At 33.1% G+C, this 17,608-nt stretch overlaps 3 protein-coding genes and 1 non-coding gene across 4 annotated transcripts; 3 read left to right on the top strand and 1 right to left on the bottom strand.

Moving 5' to 3' along the window:
• The first annotated feature begins 374 nt into the window (after nucleotides 1-374).
• Nucleotides 375-7,532, top strand: LOC100805342 (vacuolar sorting protein 39). The gene is made up of 12 exons (XM_003517189.5): nucleotides 375-886; nucleotides 1,230-1,441; nucleotides 1,599-1,730; nucleotides 1,825-1,968; nucleotides 2,159-2,271; nucleotides 3,486-3,912; nucleotides 4,318-4,641; nucleotides 5,199-5,420; nucleotides 5,641-5,883; nucleotides 6,051-6,497; nucleotides 6,661-6,759; nucleotides 6,980-7,532. Exons 1-12 carry the CDS (start codon nucleotides 406-408, stop codon nucleotides 7,181-7,183), a joined length of 3,048 nt encoding a protein of 1,015 aa, XP_003517237.2. The 5' UTR covers nucleotides 375-405; the 3' UTR covers nucleotides 7,184-7,532.
• A 799-nt stretch (nucleotides 7,533-8,331) lies between these two features.
• TRNAQ-CUG (transfer RNA glutamine (anticodon CUG)) lies at nucleotides 8,332-8,403 on the top strand. The gene has a single exon. It is a non-coding gene; the product is annotated as a tRNA-Gln (tRNA).
• A 2,242-nt stretch (nucleotides 8,404-10,645) lies between these two features.
• Nucleotides 10,646-12,242, top strand: LOC100778220 (transcription factor RADIALIS). Its single transcript, XM_006573522.3, has 2 exons — nucleotides 10,646-11,107; nucleotides 12,038-12,242. Exons 1-2 carry the CDS (start codon nucleotides 10,788-10,790, stop codon nucleotides 12,060-12,062), a joined length of 345 nt encoding a protein of 114 aa, XP_006573585.1. The 5' UTR covers nucleotides 10,646-10,787; the 3' UTR covers nucleotides 12,063-12,242.
• Nucleotides 12,243-12,346: 104 nt separating this feature from the next.
• On the bottom strand, nucleotides 12,347-17,293 carry LOC100805880 (ADP-ribosylation factor-like protein 2). The gene is made up of 7 exons (XM_003517190.5): nucleotides 17,129-17,293; nucleotides 16,933-17,043; nucleotides 16,682-16,844; nucleotides 15,877-15,957; nucleotides 14,004-15,324; nucleotides 12,917-13,105; nucleotides 12,347-12,821 (listed from the first exon to the last, which is right to left on the bottom strand). Exons 1-5 carry the CDS (start codon nucleotides 17,191-17,193, stop codon nucleotides 15,187-15,189), a joined length of 558 nt encoding a protein of 185 aa, XP_003517238.1. The 5' UTR covers nucleotides 17,194-17,293; the 3' UTR covers nucleotides 12,347-12,821; nucleotides 12,917-13,105; nucleotides 14,004-15,186.
• Nucleotides 17,294-17,608: the final 315 nt, after the last annotated feature.

Below are 17,608 nucleotides of genomic sequence, written 5' to 3' on the forward strand. Positions count from 1 at the left end.
AACATTTTTTCTAACTTGTATTTTTATTTAAATTGTTGTAATGGTTTATTTTGTTTTACATTTAATTTAAAAAATAATTTTAGAAAATACAACAAGTAGGTGACATTTTTATTAATGTAATATTTTTTTTCTTACGTGACATTTTTACTTGCAAAACAAATGATATATTTTTATGATGTGACATATAATAACTTGACATTTTTACTTACAGAAATAATATAAAAATAACAAAAGATTAAAAACACCTTTTTAATGTCTTTTTTTATCATCATCATTTATATTTTGGACAACTAAACACACATCAACATTAAATAATTCTTGCATTATATATATATAAACAGTTAAATTGCAAGGAGGAATGCCAAAATAAACCAGCAAGTGATTAGTGCAATTAATGATTAATGTATGCATTGTGTCCTCCTTTCCAAAAGCCAAGCTCAAGCAAGCTTAAAGTTATGTAAAAAAATAAGGGGGTGTGAGGAAATGGTGCACAGCGCGTACGATTGTCTGGAACTGGTGCGCGAGTGCCCAGCCAAGATCGAATCCATCGAATCCTACGGTTCGAAGCTTCTCGTGGGCTGCTCCGATGGATCGCTCCGAATATTCGCGCCGGAAACGGAATCTTCCTCCGACGGCTCCAAGTCCTACGCCTTGGAGAAGAACCTCGCCGGGTTCGCGAAGAAGCCCGTGCTCTCAATGACGGTGGTGGAGTCGCGAGACTTCCTCATCTCGCTCTCTGAATCCATCGCGTTCCACAGACTCCCTTTCTTCGAGACCATCGCGGTCATCACCAAGGCCAAGGGCGCTAACCTCTTTTGCTGGGACCACCGCCGTGGATTCCTCTGCTTCGCCAGGCAGAAGCGCGTTTGCATCTTCCGACACGACGGTAACGCTGATTCATTCCTTTTTCCCTCGCGTTTCTCCATTGTTGTTGTTGTGGTCAATTCAAATTGAAATTGAGTGCGTGTTCGTATTGCCGTTAATTTATCCAAAATCATGTTGAAATACCACTTCATTTTTCTAGGTAAATGTTCTGGTGTTTAATTTCACGTTAGGAACTTAAAATAACTTGTGTGTTATTTTATAATGAATTTTACTACTAACTAACTTGATTTTGGAATAAGAATATCCAAACTTGAATCAATTTGCTTCAAAATCAATTTTAGCCGAAATTAATTTTGTAAAAAATCAATCTTGCAAATGCTCACACGAACACACGCGTGGTGCAGGTGGCAGGGGATTTGTGGAGGTGAAAGATTTTGGTGTGGCGGATACGGTGAAGTCCATGTGTTGGTGCGGTGAGAATATATGTTTAGGGATTAGAAGAGAATATGTGATTCTGAATGCTTCAAATGGAGCTTTGTCTGAGGTTTTTACTTCTGGAAGACTAGCGCCTCCTCTGGTTGTTTCTCTTCCCTCCGGAGAGCTTCTTCTTGGAAAGGTATTGTTCTTTTCTATGAATGTGTGGTGATATGATACATTGTGTATTATCTTATTGTTCGAGTCAATTCTTCGGATCTTGCTACATTAGGTTTTGTATTACTTGTTTTCTTAGGTTAGATGAGGTAATTTGTTTTGTTGGTGCATTTTTTTTTCAGGAGAATATTGGGGTTTTTGTTGACCAAAATGGGAAGCTTCTTCCTGAAGGTAGGATTTGTTGGTCAGAAGCTCCTTTGGAAGTGGTAATTCAGAAGCCGTATGCTATAGCTTTGTTGCCCAGATTTGTGGAGGTAACTGACTGTTTGAAATAATTTCCTGGTTCTTTTGTTGTTGTCAAGAGGTTGTGGATTGATTGATGTGCTATGTTTTGGTTGCATTTGGCAGATTCGGTCTCTCCGAGCTCCTTATCCCCTGATACAAACAGTTGTTCTTCGAAATGTTCGCCATCTTTGCCAGAGCAATGATTCCACGATACTTGCTTTGGATAATTCTATTCATGGCCTCTTTCCTGTTCCCCTTGGAGCCCAGGTATTGCTAATATTGTTGAATGATTGATGTCTTTTTTGCTGTGGCACCTGTTTCTGGACTCTAATGCAAATGGCAGAGCAGTGAATCACATCACTTCTTTTTGCTTTTCATTATCAAATTCTGTACTTAATTTTGTGTAGTGTTGTTAAAATTAAATCAGAAGTTAAGGATTTTTATATTTACCTTGCAGATAGTCCAATTAACTGCTTCTGGCAACTTTGAGGAGGCCTTGTCATTGTGCAAGCTTCTTCCACCTGAAGATTCAAGTCTTCGTGCTGCAAAGGAGGGTTCAATTCATATAAGGTTATATGCCATTATGAGATTCTTCCTTTTGAAAAAACAAAGGAGTAATATTGCCCCTATTAAGTTGAACACATTTGATTTTAAGTTCATCTTAATTATGAGCCGTGAGCACTGATTTGCTGGCAGTTTAATTTTGTATTGATTCCAAACTCTTACATATTAATTTCTGAATGTCTTGAAACTTGTAGGATTCAGTAGTTATGATTGAAATATATCAGCACTCACAGTGGAGGTCTGGAAATAGTGTTGAGCTGGAATTTGTATCAATATGATCATGATAGCAAATGTAACCAAATAGAAATGTCTAATGCTTGTTATATTTGTTACTAAGTGTTCCTTGTATAAGAGCTTATTAAACTTAGTAGCTGTGGCTACTAGAAGTATTACTAAGTGATTCTTGTTATCATGTTGATAAACTTATTAGTTACTGTGGCTAATTTCTTTGACTCAATATAATAACAAATATATTCTCTTCTTGGATTATGTATCATACAATTAGACTGTGATCTGTACAATGTACTGGGGATTCCTATATTTTAGAAGATATATGCCAAACTATATGTTATTCATAACCATTTTGATCATTGCACATAATTGTATCATTATGTTCATAACAATATTTGTGTCATTAAGTAATTATTATGTTCATAACAATATTATTATGTTAATTAATATACAAGACTAGGCGTGTAAAACTCATTTCAGTGACATGTTCTGTCCCCAGAATATCAGTATACATATTGATGTTGCTACTGGGCCCCTATGAGTTGCATAATGATGCCTACATCAATGATAAGGTTAATTGTTTGGGTGGAAGATTTTACCTTTCATGCATTTATATCTAGTTAGGGTAAACTATCTTTTTAGTCCCTAAACTTTTTATTTCTGTTTTTTGTCCCTTAAACTTTTTTTTTTTCATCCTTTTTAGTCCTTTAACTTTTTTTCTGTCCTTACTTTTAATCATTTTAAGGGACTAGAAGTAACAAAGTAAAAATTAAGGGACTAAAAGTTAGTACAAAAAATAAGTTAAAGGAGTAAAAACAGACAAAAAAAGTTCAAGACTAAAAATAGAAATTTTAATAAGTTTAAGGACTAAAAAGATAGTAAACCCATTTAGTAATCAGTAGTTTTTCTAAATTACATCAGCTCAACATATTAATCATTACTTCATATTTTTCCGAAGTGCTGTTAAATGTGTTTGTATCATGTTACAGATATGCTCACTATCTTTTTGACAATGGGAGCTATGAAGAGGCTATGGAACATTTTCTGGCATCTCAAATAGAAATAACCTATGTGCTTTCCCTGTATCCATCCATTATCCTTCCAAAGACTACTATTGTTCATGATCCGGAGAAGTTGGACATTTATGGGGATGCTTCATATCTCTCCAGAGCTTCTTCAGGTGTGTCAGATGATATGGAACCCCCATCAACATCTCATATGTCAGAATTTGATGAGAGTGCAGCACTTGAATCCAAAAAAATGAACCATAATATGCTTATGGCTCTCATAAAATATTTACAGAAGAAGAGATTTAGTTTTATTGAGAAGGCCACCGCAGAAGGAACTGAAGAAGTTGTTTTAGATGCAGTTGGGGATAACTTTGCATCTTACAATAGGCTTAAGAAAACAAACAAGGTAAGATAAACTAGTTTTGTTTTCTGCATATTTAATATATCTGCAATGTGTGATAACAATAATTTTGGGGGGTAAAATTTACAACTCATGCCTTTCAATGTTACAACTAGGTGATGTTATGCCATGTCTATATGAAGGTTTATTTTATGTGGGTGCATGTGTATATAAATATATACAGAGAGTGTATGAAGGGTGAGAGCATGAGAGCACAAAAAGATTAGCTCTTTGTATTCCCTTACTTTACTTGATATACCCCCCTTCCCCACAGCACACACATTCAGGATTGATGGTATAGCTGTGGGAATATTGATGTCCTTAATTTGTTTTGAAATATCAGAATGGATAATAATAATTTATCTCTGTTGTTACTGAGGTTATCATTTTGAAATAATTGTTTGGTGTCAGGGGCGTGGTAATATACCTGTCAGTTCAGGAGCTCGGGAGATGGCTTCAGTATTGGATACTGCTCTACTCCAAGCTTTGCTTCTAACTGGACAGTCTTCAGTGGCTTTAGAATTACTGAGAGGTGTTAACTACTGTGATTTGAAAATATGTGAGGAAATACTTCGGAAAGGCAATCATCATGTTGCTTTATTAGAACTTTTCAAGCACAACTCATTGCACCGGGATGCTCTTGAACTTCTTCACAAATTGGTGGATGAGTCAAAATCTGGCCAGTCTGAAATTACACAAAGATTCAAACCTGAGGATATTGTGGAGTATCTCAAGGTAATTTTTTGTTTGGTTAAAAATTAACTCATTTTTTCCTTCAAATTTCCAAAGGTTGTTATGTTTAAATTTTTTACTGCCTCAAAAACTAACTGATATATATGGTGCTTAGGATTTAGAAAGCAGTAGTGTCTGAAATATGAGATTCTATGAGGTAGTAAGTCCTCACTCCGCAGAAGTTATTGATGTATTTATTGGGGGTCTTATTAACATTAGGTTATAGCATTAATGGAGAGATTATACGAAGGTACTATTCTTTTGCATTATTTGGTAGTCTTTATCAGATGACACTTCGCCATTAAACAGATGACTTTTTGGTTCTGTGGCACTGATATGCTAACAGAAAATGTTTTAGAGGTTTTTCCTTTATTGGTTTATTGACTTAATTCTGTTCTTCTCCTCTGCATCTAGCTATACTGGAAAATGTTGTCTGTGTAGTCACAAATTAATTGGAAAAATGATTTCGATTTCCATTACATTTGGATTTTAAGTATTCTTCCAAATTGAAAAGCTTGTTTCTGGTTCTTAATTTTTAATTTGGCGGGTTTCTGATGCAGCCACTATGTGGGACAGACCCCATACTTGTTCTAGAGTTCTCAATGCTTGTTCTTGAAAGCTGTCCATCTCAAACTATAGACCTCTTTCTGTCTGGAAATATTCCAGCAGATATGGTGAGCTCATATTTGAAGAAGCATTCTCCAAACATGCAAGCTAGGTACTTGGAGCTTATGCTTGCAATGAATGAGAATGCAGTATCTGGCAATTTGCAGAATGAAATGGTGAGGACTCTTGCATTTTATTCCTAGGAATTAAGGAATTAATCAATTCTACTACCTTTTCTTTTGGCTGGGGAGGGCGCTGGTCGAGGGATTTCATGAAAATAGCTCTTAAAAAAATTGGTAAAGCATTATTCTGATGCTGTTTAATTGTCAGCATGTTTTATATATAATTAATAACTTGAGAAAATTCTATATTAATTTACAGTATTTTGCAATGTAGGTGCACATCTATCTTTCTGAAGTACTTGATTGGTATGCTGATTTAAGTGCTCAAGAAAAATGGGATGAGAAAGATCATTCCCCAACAAGGAAAAAATTATTGACTGCCTTAGAGAGTATAGCAGGATACAATCCAGAGGCTTTGCTAAAACGTCTTCCACTAGATGCATTGTATGAAGAGCATGCAATATTGTTGGGGAAAATGAACCAACATGATCTGGCATTATCTTTGTATGTTCATAAGGTATATCAAATATAAATCATTTATTTACTGTGAAGGGGAGATTCAGTGATGTCATTTTCTGATATCCCCAATGCAGTTCATTGTTTCATATTGAGTGTGTAATATAAATCATTGTTTTTAAACTATTGAATATTATGGAAATAAACGAGTGTACTTTTCATTTGTAGCTTAATGCTCCAGAACTGGCATTGTCTTATTGTGATCGGGTCTATGAGTCTATGCATCAGCCATCTTCAAAAAATTCCAGCAACATATACCTTGTACTTTTGCAAATTTATTTGAATCCTCGAAGGACCACAGCAGGTTTCGAAAAGAGAATTACAAATCTATTATCCCCACAGAGTAAAACCATTCCAAAACTTACTCCTACCCCATCCATAAAAAGTAGAGGCCGAGGGTCAAAGAAAATTGCTGCAATAGAGGGTGCAGAGGACACAAAAGTTAGTTTAAGCAGCACTGACAGTGGCAGGAGTGATGGTGATGCAGATGAGTATAATGATGAGGGTGGTTCTACTATCATGCTTGATGAGGTCCTTGATTTGTTGAGCCGCAGGTGGGATAGAATTAATGGAGCTCAGGCCCTTAAACTTTTACCAAAAGAGACGAAATTACAGGTATCCACTGCTTGTTGGGGCACCATAGCTAAAAAATGCACCAACTGTTTTTACTGGTCTAACTTTTGCTCTTAGGAGTTTTGTTCTGTTAGGAGAAAGTTATATTTTGTCAAACATTTTTTGGTTTCTTCAATTTGGTAAGAAATGTGTCTATAATCTGCAGGATCTACTTTCGTTTCTTGGACCCCTTCTGAGAAAATCTAGTGAAATGTACCGAAATTGTTCGGTGATAAAGAGTTTGAGACAAAGTGAGAACCTTCAGGTAAGCATATATCTGTTAATATTTTAGGGGGCATTTGTAGAGACTTAATAATCTCTCGCTTCCGAGTGGATTTATTATACATCATCACGACTTCGCACCATCCAGTACTTGTACTGTAGGATGCAACATGGCAGAGCCAATGAGCCACACTTTTGCGTATTCAGATACTTCTGTTTTGTTAGAATCTAGCTTGTAGAATGATTCAATTTGTTTCGAACAGGTGAAAGACAAACTCTACAGTCAGAGGAAAGCAGTTGTGAAGATAACCGGTGATAGCATGTGTTCTCTGTGCCATAAGAAAATAGGGACAAGTGTTTTTGCAGTCTATCCAAATGGTAGCACACTCGTGCACTTTGTCTGTTTCAGAGATTCTCAAAATATGAAAGCAGTGGGCAAAGGGTCTCAATTGAGGAAGCGACTATGAAGCTGAGAGGCCATACCAATTGGTGGTCTAGTTGTCATGTTTTGAGCGTGTTTTTACCCACGGTACCTGTTGGTAGGTGGATCATGATGAAAGTGGCTCTGTATTTTATCTTCAGAGGTCTCTTTTTTTTTTTTTTTCTTTGCCTAGTCAATTCGTTTGAAAAGTGAGATTTGGTATGTGAAGAGCGCGATGTGTCTATCTTTTTTTTTTTTTTTTTTGTGATGTAAATATTGGGTTAGAGGATCGGACATTTATTTATTTTGACCATTGAAAGGGGGCAGATTTCCTCCCTCCTTTTTCATGTGTTGTATAACCGCACCGAAATATAGAAGTTAAATTTCAATATTAATTAAGAAAAGCATAATGATAAATCATATATATGTTGAAAAGAATCGCTATCAGTCTATCACTACGGATTGATAATGAGAACAATCGCAAAACTTGCGACAAGCAAAATAAGAGTACACGAAATGTACATGATTCACTAGGGATTGGCAGAAATTCTTTGTTCTTTTTGTAAACATGGTACATTTTGTTTTAGGTCAGATTATAACTCGATAGAAACTTCTTGGTTTACCAATTTTAACACTCAAAGTTGGCCACTTTTAAATTTCAATTGAGTTATCTCACCTCGAAAACCAAAATTTGAGTGCATATTATTTTGGGTAATTTTTTTCTACATCTCAACATTTTAGTTGAGATTAAAATATAAGTAGTAATGTTATGACTTGAGCATATTTTGAGAGTTTAACTAAAACAAAGCATATTTAGAGATTTCATGGCTTGAGTATCACATTGAATTCCTTATTTCACTCGATGTGAGATTCAAGACATTGTTTACTACTTACTCTCTTTAATGTTTTGTTTGGATTGTAAATGAAAAAGAGAGGATAAAGAGATATAAAAGTAAAAGTAAAAGTAAAAGAAAAAAATATTTAGAATCTTATTTTTGTATATCTCTTTTTCATATTTAAGGTTAATAAAATAAAAAATTTTATTCTAGAAAAATCATGAATAAAATAGAAAATCACTTTAAATAATAATAGTTTAAAATTTAATCAAATAAAAGCAAAGGGAAAATTGGTTAATGAAAAAAAAACTTTGATTTAATTATAAATACATTTAAAATCTTTTCATATGCATCAAATGGTCCCATGGTCTAGTGGTCAGGACATTGGACTCTGAATCCAGTAACCCGAGTTCAAATCTCGGTGGGACCTTGTTTTTTTTTCATTCGCATCAAATGGTCCCATGGTCTATTGTTTGACTCCGAGAGCAGAGTTTGTAAACCGGCATTTTCAAATAATGAGTTTCTAAACATCTCTTTCTTATATATATTTGGAATTAAAAAGAATTACTCATACCATATAAAATCCATTGAACCATGATGAAAAATAGTACTATAATATCATACAAATGCCATAACTTAATTTTCTTTTTCCTGCTTTTGCTTTGAGCTAAAGATTATTATGTCTGCATAATACTCCTGCAATAAAGAGTTCAGTATTCTAAAAGCTTGGCATTAATGATAAGTTTTACATACAACAGACAAGATGGGGAACGCGGGGTGACCTGTGAAGAAACTTCAGTAGCCTCATTTTGGGACCCTGTCTGTCAGTGTTGTAGTTGGAATGTCACTGCTTAATTCGTTGTTATGGACCCAAAGGAAAAACATAACTTCTTGTTTTCCCTTTTTTTTTTTTTTGCAATTAGAAATGCCTATTTCAAACAAATAAATGAAATGTACTCTCCCATAGTTGATAAAAACACGCACCATGTAGAATTTGGATTGATGCGGACGCAGTTCAGATCAGACACTGAGAATTAAATTTTGTTGAAGCAACGTCACTTATTTAAGAATATTAATGTATACACGTGTTGTCTATCGCGTCCTATGTGTCTCTTCAATCGAGAACGAAATTGCTGGAAAAGCTAAAGCCTAGTATCTAGCATCTACGGCTTCAACATCTCACGTCCTTCTTTTTCGGTCATATCACGGCAACGCAAGTACAGTAATAAACGTCAATTTCCATAAGTCTCAGATGGAGAGAAATAGAAAATCGTAGATATAATATTTGAGAGAAGAGAAATATGTGAAAATAAAATTAAAATTAAAACAAGGTATAGTTTTATTGTAGTAATAACTCCAATGTTAGTTGCATATGCTACTTTTACAGATGAGAAACCGTTACAATCTAATTGCACTACTTGAGTGAGATGAAGTGACTGTTACATATATAATCTACGGTTAATCAAAATGTTCAGTGATGTTTGCGAGTCATTTGGAGGTAAAAAAATAAGCATTGACATTCACTTGTGAGTTACATCATTAGAGAAAAGATTATTTAAGCAATATTAGGTTAAAAAAAAATACTATCACAAAAAAATTTAAAAATATTATATTTTTTTATCAAACAAATGTTAATTTATTAGAATATTAATTTTATTAACAGAGTATTAAACTTACAATATTTTTTCTCTTTCTTTCTTCCTTGATAATCTAATTCACATTATATCTCATTAAAAAATATTTTATTTGGACTTGTATAAAAATTTCAATAGCCTATATAATCAATCTACCGTTAATTAACCAAAATGTGAGTGATTTATAGGTCTCCTATTCATTTAATAAGACAAAATAAACAATGTGGAGAAAAAGTTACTTTTTAAGTTATATAAAGTTTAAAAATATATTATAATGAGACCTTTACATTTCTTTAACATGTCCTGGGTAAAATATTTATTAATTTTATTAATAATAATTAATATTTAACGGAAAATTTAGTTGAATTTTTAGTGAAATTTATCCTTCCAATCACAATTTTTTCTTTCATAGAAGACTTTGCTTTAAAAATCCAAAATTAATTTCGATCATACTAATGTAATATTGATACAATGAGATCTATATAAAAATTATAAATAATAAATTTATTCAATTCCAATGAGTTGCACTAAGGCAGATGTTATTAATTGCTTTTGCATAAAAGTCTTAATGAAGAAATATTTATTTAATATTTTATATTAAAATATTTTTGATTAAAAATATGTATCAAATATTTTATTATAATATAATAAATGTTCTATTTTTATTTTCTTGCCCACTGGACATTTATTAGCAAACATCGATACTTCCAATTCTTTAGTTCATATTAGTTCACTAGATTCGTCTTTTTAAATTACTACGGTTTAGTGTTTGAAAGATCACATGCCACTAAACCACAGGAACAAACATTGAACATTGGGACCGTAATCCTTATCTAACATTAAGCCTTTCAGGAAAAACAATGAAGCAACTGATTAATCTTTAGAACTTAAATCCTTTCATTAATATCCCAGCTGCACAATCATCATATTATATAACAATAATATTAATAACTTGTACTTTAGTTTGACAACTCGCGAACTTTCCATATATAGTTTAATGGAGCACCAATTACTAGTTTTACAGTGTCATTTCTTGAATCCAGGGACTTATAATATTCACTTCAACAACTTCCTACTCCCTTGTGTTTCACACTAGTCTTCTACAGTTCTAACCCATTGCTTTCCCACTCATTTACTTCCCCTTATTGCAGTCAAAGATTCTTCCTAATTTAGTGACTACATGTCCACAGAATTTTCCCTTTGTTCCAATCTGAAAGCAATGACATCCTACACACTTTCTTCTCCTAACACCAGTCTAAGATGGACAACTGAGAAGAACAAACTGTTTGAGAATGCCTTGGCAATATATGACAAGGATACCCCTGAGCGTTGGAACAACATAGCCATGTTTGTTGGAGGCACAACTGAAGTTGAAGTCAAGAGACAATATGAGATACTCCTAGAGGACATCAAAAACATTGAATCGGGCAAGGTTCCACTCCCTGATTACACGAGAAATGCTGGATGTGGCAAACTAAACATCAGCAGTGCAGAACAAAGGTAACATAAATGATTCCCCTTTAGCATTGTTATGGAAACAAATTTTTATCCTCCCATAAGTAGAATTGTTCTTCTCGAAATGAAACTATTTCCAATACTTATAGCTTCACTGATTAATGTTACTTCATAAAAGTGATCAATACCACAATATGATGTCCTCACTGATTAATGTTACTTCCTAAAAGTGATCAATGGCAATTAATCCTCTAGCTGCCTAGTAGGGCCTGGTGTTCATACTCATCTCCCATGAGAATAATATTTTATGACAATTATAACAAGAAAGTCTAGGACTGTTGGTAAAAGTCGGTTGTCTACCCCACCTCTTAAACTACTTCAAAAACTGAGGCAAATTGTTACAAATATAGGTGATGTTTGGACAAATTTGGAGAAGAAAATACGAAGATAAAATAAACTTTTGAAAAAACTAAATAGAATTTTTTTTTACTAAATTAATTTTTTAACTTAACAGAATAAGCTTAATTCATTTTATCATCTTATTTTTTTCTCTCTTTAAGAGTGTTTATTAAAAAAATTGTCCAAACAAACCTTCGTTTAAATTTAGTTACTGGTTGCTGTAAAAAAAATAGTTACTACTTTGTTAATTTTCACATTATATATAAGCCAAATAGGTAGTTTGATGTAATTATCTTCCTCATTTCAATCGATTAGAATTTACTAATTTTCTTTCTTCTCTTTTGGACTCAACCATGTCTATTAACATGTATAGTGTACAAACAAAATCACAACCGGAAACTCTTTACACTTAGTTTAATTCTAATGAATATCTTATTGACTAGATTTAAGACCAATATACTTCATGATGATGTTTAATGCATACCTAAACGAAAGAGGGAGGGGGAGGGGAGGATCACCAAATAATATTTCGTGTTTTTGCTAATTGTAATTATTTTGGTTACAAATTATGTACAGGCTGAGGGATTTAAAACTCAGATGAAGAATGAGCTTCAAAGTGAAGAAGAACACCATTTTTAGAGAACTCGTTTTAGGATTGACCATCAGTTTTTTTTTTCATTGCAAATGCTAGTTTGTTAGTTTTGTTAGAAATGTAAGCATTGACCATCAATAACTTTGTTTTTCTCAGAATTCTATGTAATAAATTTCTTCGATGCTTACGATTCACCATGACATCTCTTTTTTATATAAGGATAGATAAAAAGCTAAAATAAGCTTTGCTGCAAGCCTGCAAATTCTTATTTTGACAACTTGACTCGTATAACAGAGAAATTAATGTTGACTTCAGTTTACTTTGCTAACAACGGAGCTACAAATTCATGCAACCATAAAGCAAAGTCCTACTTGACTACAATGATAGCTGGATAAGCTTCTCCACAAGTACTTGCAGGAGAAAAAGATAAGAAGAAAAAGTGAAATATGTTTCTTCTACCTAACACATTGGTAAGTATGTTTAAGTCGTAAACAATTGCAGGCAATACATACATTATGAAAGAAAATCAATCAAATGACCAAACTGCTTGGCAATGACACATAAATGTATCACAAATCTATTGTGCTGTAGTCAAGAAAAATCAAGCATTCTAAGGCCATAGGATATCTTATAAACTCTTCTATCACTCTACTGATGATGATGATTTGAGAAAGCCTTCTAGTTCTTTGTAGATGACTGAAGGGGTACAGAGTCACCTTCATTTGTGCTGTCACGGTCTTTCCCAAAAATCTTTGATGCATTCAATATCTGTTTCAATCAACATATAATTTATCACTTACAAACAGTGTGAACATCATAAACAGAGACCTTGCTAGATGCACATATCCACAGCAGAAGTTTACCTTTTGAATTGTGTTTCTCAAGCATGTCTTGTGTTCATCCGCAGAAGCATGTATAAATTCATGAAAGTGATTTCTTAAATTAGACACAAAACTCCCATTCTCAGACTTCTTTCTTTGGCAGAATGAGTCTCTTGATGCTGGTCGTTTCTCATCAGTCTGCTTGTTGTTGGAATCCATTCTAGCGAGCACCTACCACAATTAACGTATCTTGCTTAAAAGTTAAAACTGATCCTGAATGCAACTAACACATGCTCTAACTGAAGATTAACTATAGCTGGACCAATATGAGCCAATTATAACAAAATTGACTAAAAGATTAAAAGAGGCATAGTTCATAACAATGAACTGAATCGATTGATTGTTGTTAAAGTTATAATTGATTAACGTTTGTAATTTTGGGAATTAGTATAATGTATTACTCCATGTCTTCATGCACCCCTATGAATTTTATGGGTTACAATTACATTACATGCACAAAATCATGTGCAATCTTGATGAAATACAGTTACATTACAATTACATGCACTTTAGCGTCTAGCCATAAAAAACACAGGACCGTTCAGCTATAGTAGGAGCATGTAAAGAAACTGCTTAATGAAAAGTCAAAACATATACTCTTTAAACACTTCATTCTTCTACAAGATAATGTGTATTTGCGAAGAAAAATGTATACTGGAGGTAAAAGTAGAAATCAATTCTTCAAGCTTAAAAAATTATGATTAATTTTTTAAAGAAGGCATTAAGACATTTTGATGTTTTTTTAAAAAAAACACATAACTATTAAAAAAATATTAACAATACTCTTGTTATTACAATTCACAGAAAAACACTTCAACAATTGTTTACCTTACTGTTTGTATGATTACCTGAAAGAAAATAACTGGATGCGAAAAAAAAGTAAATAAATTCTTCCCGTGCAATAAAAAATCATTGTAATTATTAACGGAACTTCTACGCTAAGCCTATAAAATAGTATCTGTAAACAAGATTCTTAAGGAAAAAAACAGTGACTACCAGAAGTACGGAATTAAAGACAGAAAAAAAGTATGCATGGAAAAAGGAGAAGACGAAAGGCAACTTAACTTACTTTGAGGAAAGGGAAGATCAATGAGGGATCACTTGGCTTTGGCTGCAATGCAACTGCAACAATAGAAATCATTTGGGGCAAAGATACCAACAGCGTTCTATACCAGATTTCCGCGGCTTCTGATTTTACTACAGGCAAGCCGCACACGGCATTCAAGCTTAGGACGGCCCTTCTTAATTTACAATAGCCCATGGCCCAATTTTTATTTTTTTAAGAATATAATAAAATAAAATTATTATAATAACAGTTAAATATAAAATCAATTCTTTTAAATAAGTTAAAGTTAAAACTTAAAATAATTTATTTTAAATAATTCGCGTCAGTTACTCAAAACTGCCGCTAAGTGTGAAAATTCACTTTAACATGCAACTGCACAAACGACATTCTTTAAAAACAGACAAAAGAGCAACATTAAAAAAAATTAAATAACTAAATTGAACATATAAAAGGAGAGAAAAAAAACTAAAGGAAATCTAATAAGTCAATTCGTCAAGTAATGTGCCTATGAATCAAAACGAAAGAAAGTGAGACCATATTGAATAAATCAAATAAAAAACTGACTTAAAAAGTAATTTAACCTTAAGTTTAACATAATATTTTTTATTTTTTAACCCCCAAAAAAATTTAAAAAAATACTACCTCTACCCGTAAATAATACCAAATAAACCTAGTACCCCTTGAGGTTGATCGTGGAGCTCTTCAGTAAATTAAGCATGTATAACATTAAAACAACATTTTAAAAAAGAAATCCTCAACTACAGTTATTTTCACATTTAAAGAAAACTTAGAACTAGCAGTCCGCTGCCTACGTGCTTAAAATGTCCACAGGTGTTCCTTATGCACATATGCTTTTGTTCATGAACTTAATTTGATTACAAAATACTTGCTTCACACAGTCATTCTTCTCCAGTTGTTCATAATCAAGTCTTCCCAATTCTCATATATGATTTGATAGGTAAGTAACTCGCAAGTAATTCAATATCTTGCCACTTCAAAATCCAATATGATTTTACAGGCACCCCCCATCACCCCCACCCACCAAAAATTTAAAAAAAAAAAATCTGGAACATATCAGTGAGACAGGGAATCCATAATGTCTTCCAAAGACAGATATTGGGTTTGACTGTTTGAGAATTCTCTTGTAAGTTGGCACACATTTCATGGAAGATGGCACAAACAAGCATCAGTCAAGCATGTAGATTCTGGAGGCTATGTCCTGGACCAACCAATCAAATCCCTCAAGCAGACCCTCACCAGTGTATGCGCTACAGCCAACTATCTGCCAATGCCGAGATTTATCCATGGCTTCCAAGTTCAGCACCTGCATTGTTGGAGCACATAAGAAATCTAACAACTTAGAAACAATTGTAACTGGAGTTACTTGTGGTTTCAGGTTCTTGGGATTGGACCCGTTTAAAATTTAGTTTCTCTGATATTTAGCTCCACTGTGTTTACTGAAAATAAATAGAATTCAACTTTAGCTAATACTAATAGAGAAGTACAAAAAAAAAAAAAAAACTTGAGCACTTAAAGTAAATCAGAACTATGAATTCCAAAAATCAGTTCAAATTTGTTGAATCAACTAGGTTGCTTCTCTTAAAGGTATTCATTCAGGGTTTGCACATAAAGTCAAACGAATCCAGTTTACGGACGAAGCGCCATATAAAATTAATAAAATGATTCATGGACACCTCTCATCTATTTGACACCTAGTGAGAGAAAGAGAGTGGAAAGAGAGGAGTGTAGGTATAGTAGGTGTCTAGGTGGCATGATGTGATAAGGAGAGATAGATACAATGATAAGTGTTAATGAGATATTTATAGTGGAGAGTGGTTCATATATGATATATAATTACTCATAAAATTAAGCTCACCTTAGCTATTTCTTCAGGTGTAAGGGCACCTTTTATGTCCTGTTTATTTGCTAATATCAGTAAAGATGCTCCAGATAGCCTCTGTTAGATTTAGAATAAAAACAATGTTAACACCAAAAGTAAACAAACACCCTACATGAATAAAAAAGAAAAAAAGTAATCATGTAAGCATTCCAAATGGGTAAACAAAAAGCAACAACTACAGTTTACTTTCTTAAACTAACACAAATATTTCTTCAAATTGTCAATGGAGCAAGTGCTCATTGCTATTGCTTTGACACTACTACTACTGTAAATAATCCTTTCAAGTGGCAAAAGCAATGGATCAAGACCAAAAATCTCAAACCATTTACTCAATGCAACGTATTAAGCTTAGACAATATTAGCACAAAACATCAATAGAACCTGATGCCGATCAAATAGAAGTTATAAATTGGTTTGTCTTCCAAAAACATGACTGGCAATCTAAGGGTGCATTTCGGTAAATAACTTAATTAGCATTTGCCAAATAAATAAATGCTTAGTGCTTACATATGATTCCAATGTAAGCACTTATGTATATGTTACTTTATAATTGAAGAGGAAATAACATTAAATTATAATTTCTAAGCTGTTTTCATAAGCTATTCTAAAGAGCTCATTGAAATAAACTGAAAACTGTATATGGACATATCATGGCCTATTTTCATAAACTCTCCTAAAACACTTACTCCGAACCCACACTTAGTTATCAACACCAGCAACATTATTGTAAACAACAACCTGTTTATTAATAAGCAATAATAAACATTTGGATAGAACAAACCTCTTCCTTGAGAAGGTTATCGAGCTCGAATTTGCAATCATCCAACCTTCTCAGATCTGAACTGTCAACCACCCAAACCAAACCATCTGTTTGCTCAAAGTAGTTTCTCCAGTAAGATCTTATTGTTTTCTGCCCCCCAACATCCCATATATTTAGAGTATACCTAACAATAATAAGAAGCAAATAATTTCACACTACGCACATAATGATAGCTATTATAATGTGATTGAGTGGTGAAAAGTGAAAATTACTTTTGGTAAGTTATGGTTTTGATGTTGAAGCCGAGCGTGGGACTGATGACGCTGGTGTCCTCTCCGTTTATCTTTAAAACGATTGTGGTTTTCCCAGAATTGTCCAATCCGCTGCAGAATAACAACTGATTCAAGGTGTTAATGTATTATGAATGGAGAGAATCAAAGAGAAATTGGAATTGAAGGAACAACTTACACCATTAGAATTCGCATTTCCTTCTCTTTCCGCTTGATTTTCCTTATGATACTCAGAAGACCCATTTGGCTCCCAAAACTCTTCGACTCGACTTCGAACGTAATTCCACAGCGATAAATCGTTAATAATGTCCAACGGAAGGTGGTTACTGAGTTGTACTTTGCAAATTGCAACGAACGAGTTATTTTAAATTATTCAGGTAAATTGTCAAATTCGTTGTCTTTTGGTCCTACTATATTGTTATTAAATTAGTAATATTTAAAGATTAATTTAATAATAAGTTATATTTTTAAAAATTAGTTTGATATTAAATTATAAAATTTAGGAACTATTTTGTTGTTAAATTATTCGTAAGATTAATTTATTATATTTTTTCATATTTAAAAATTAAATTTAAATTTGTTATCTTTGAGAAATCAATTTGTTATCATTTTATGCCAATTTTTTTCCTTTCAAAGGGTATTTTTGATTTAAATATGT

This window comes from Glycine max, chromosome 1, assembly GCF_000004515.6.
Source record: "Glycine max cultivar Williams 82 chromosome 1, Glycine_max_v4.0, whole genome shotgun sequence".
Classification (NCBI taxonomy): Eukaryota; Viridiplantae; Streptophyta; class Magnoliopsida; order Fabales; family Fabaceae; genus Glycine; species Glycine max.

Excerpts from the sequence above, each read along its gene's own strand:
- LOC100805342 (XM_003517189.5), top strand. The coding sequence starts at position 406 with ATGCATTGTGTCCTCCTTTCCAAAAGCCAAGCTCAAGCAAGCTTAAAG. Across the intron at positions 1,731-1,824 it reads TGTTGCCCAGATTTGTGGAG|ATTCGGTCTCTCCGAGCTCC; the intron begins GTAACTGACTGT and ends TGCATTTGGCAG. Across the intron at positions 6,760-6,979 it reads GACAAAGTGAGAACCTTCAG|GTGAAAGACAAACTCTACAG; the intron begins GTAAGCATATAT and ends TGTTTCGAACAG.
- LOC100778220 (XM_006573522.3), top strand. The coding sequence starts at position 10,788 with ATGTCCACAGAATTTTCCCTTTGTTCCAATCTGAAAGCAATGACATCC. Across the intron at positions 11,108-12,037 it reads ATCAGCAGTGCAGAACAAAG|GCTGAGGGATTTAAAACTCA; the intron begins GTAACATAAATG and ends AATTATGTACAG.
- LOC100805880 (XM_003517190.5), bottom strand. The coding sequence starts at position 17,193 with ATGGGTCTTCTGAGTATCATAAGGAAAATCAAGCGGAAAGAGAAGGAA. Across the intron at positions 17,044-17,128 it reads GAAATGCGAATTCTAATGGT|CGGATTGGACAATTCTGGGA; the intron begins GTAAGTTGTTCC and ends GTTATTCTGCAG. Across the intron at positions 16,845-16,932 it reads AAAACCATAACTTACCAAAA|GTATACTCTAAATATATGGG; the intron begins GTAATTTTCACT and ends TATTATTGTTAG.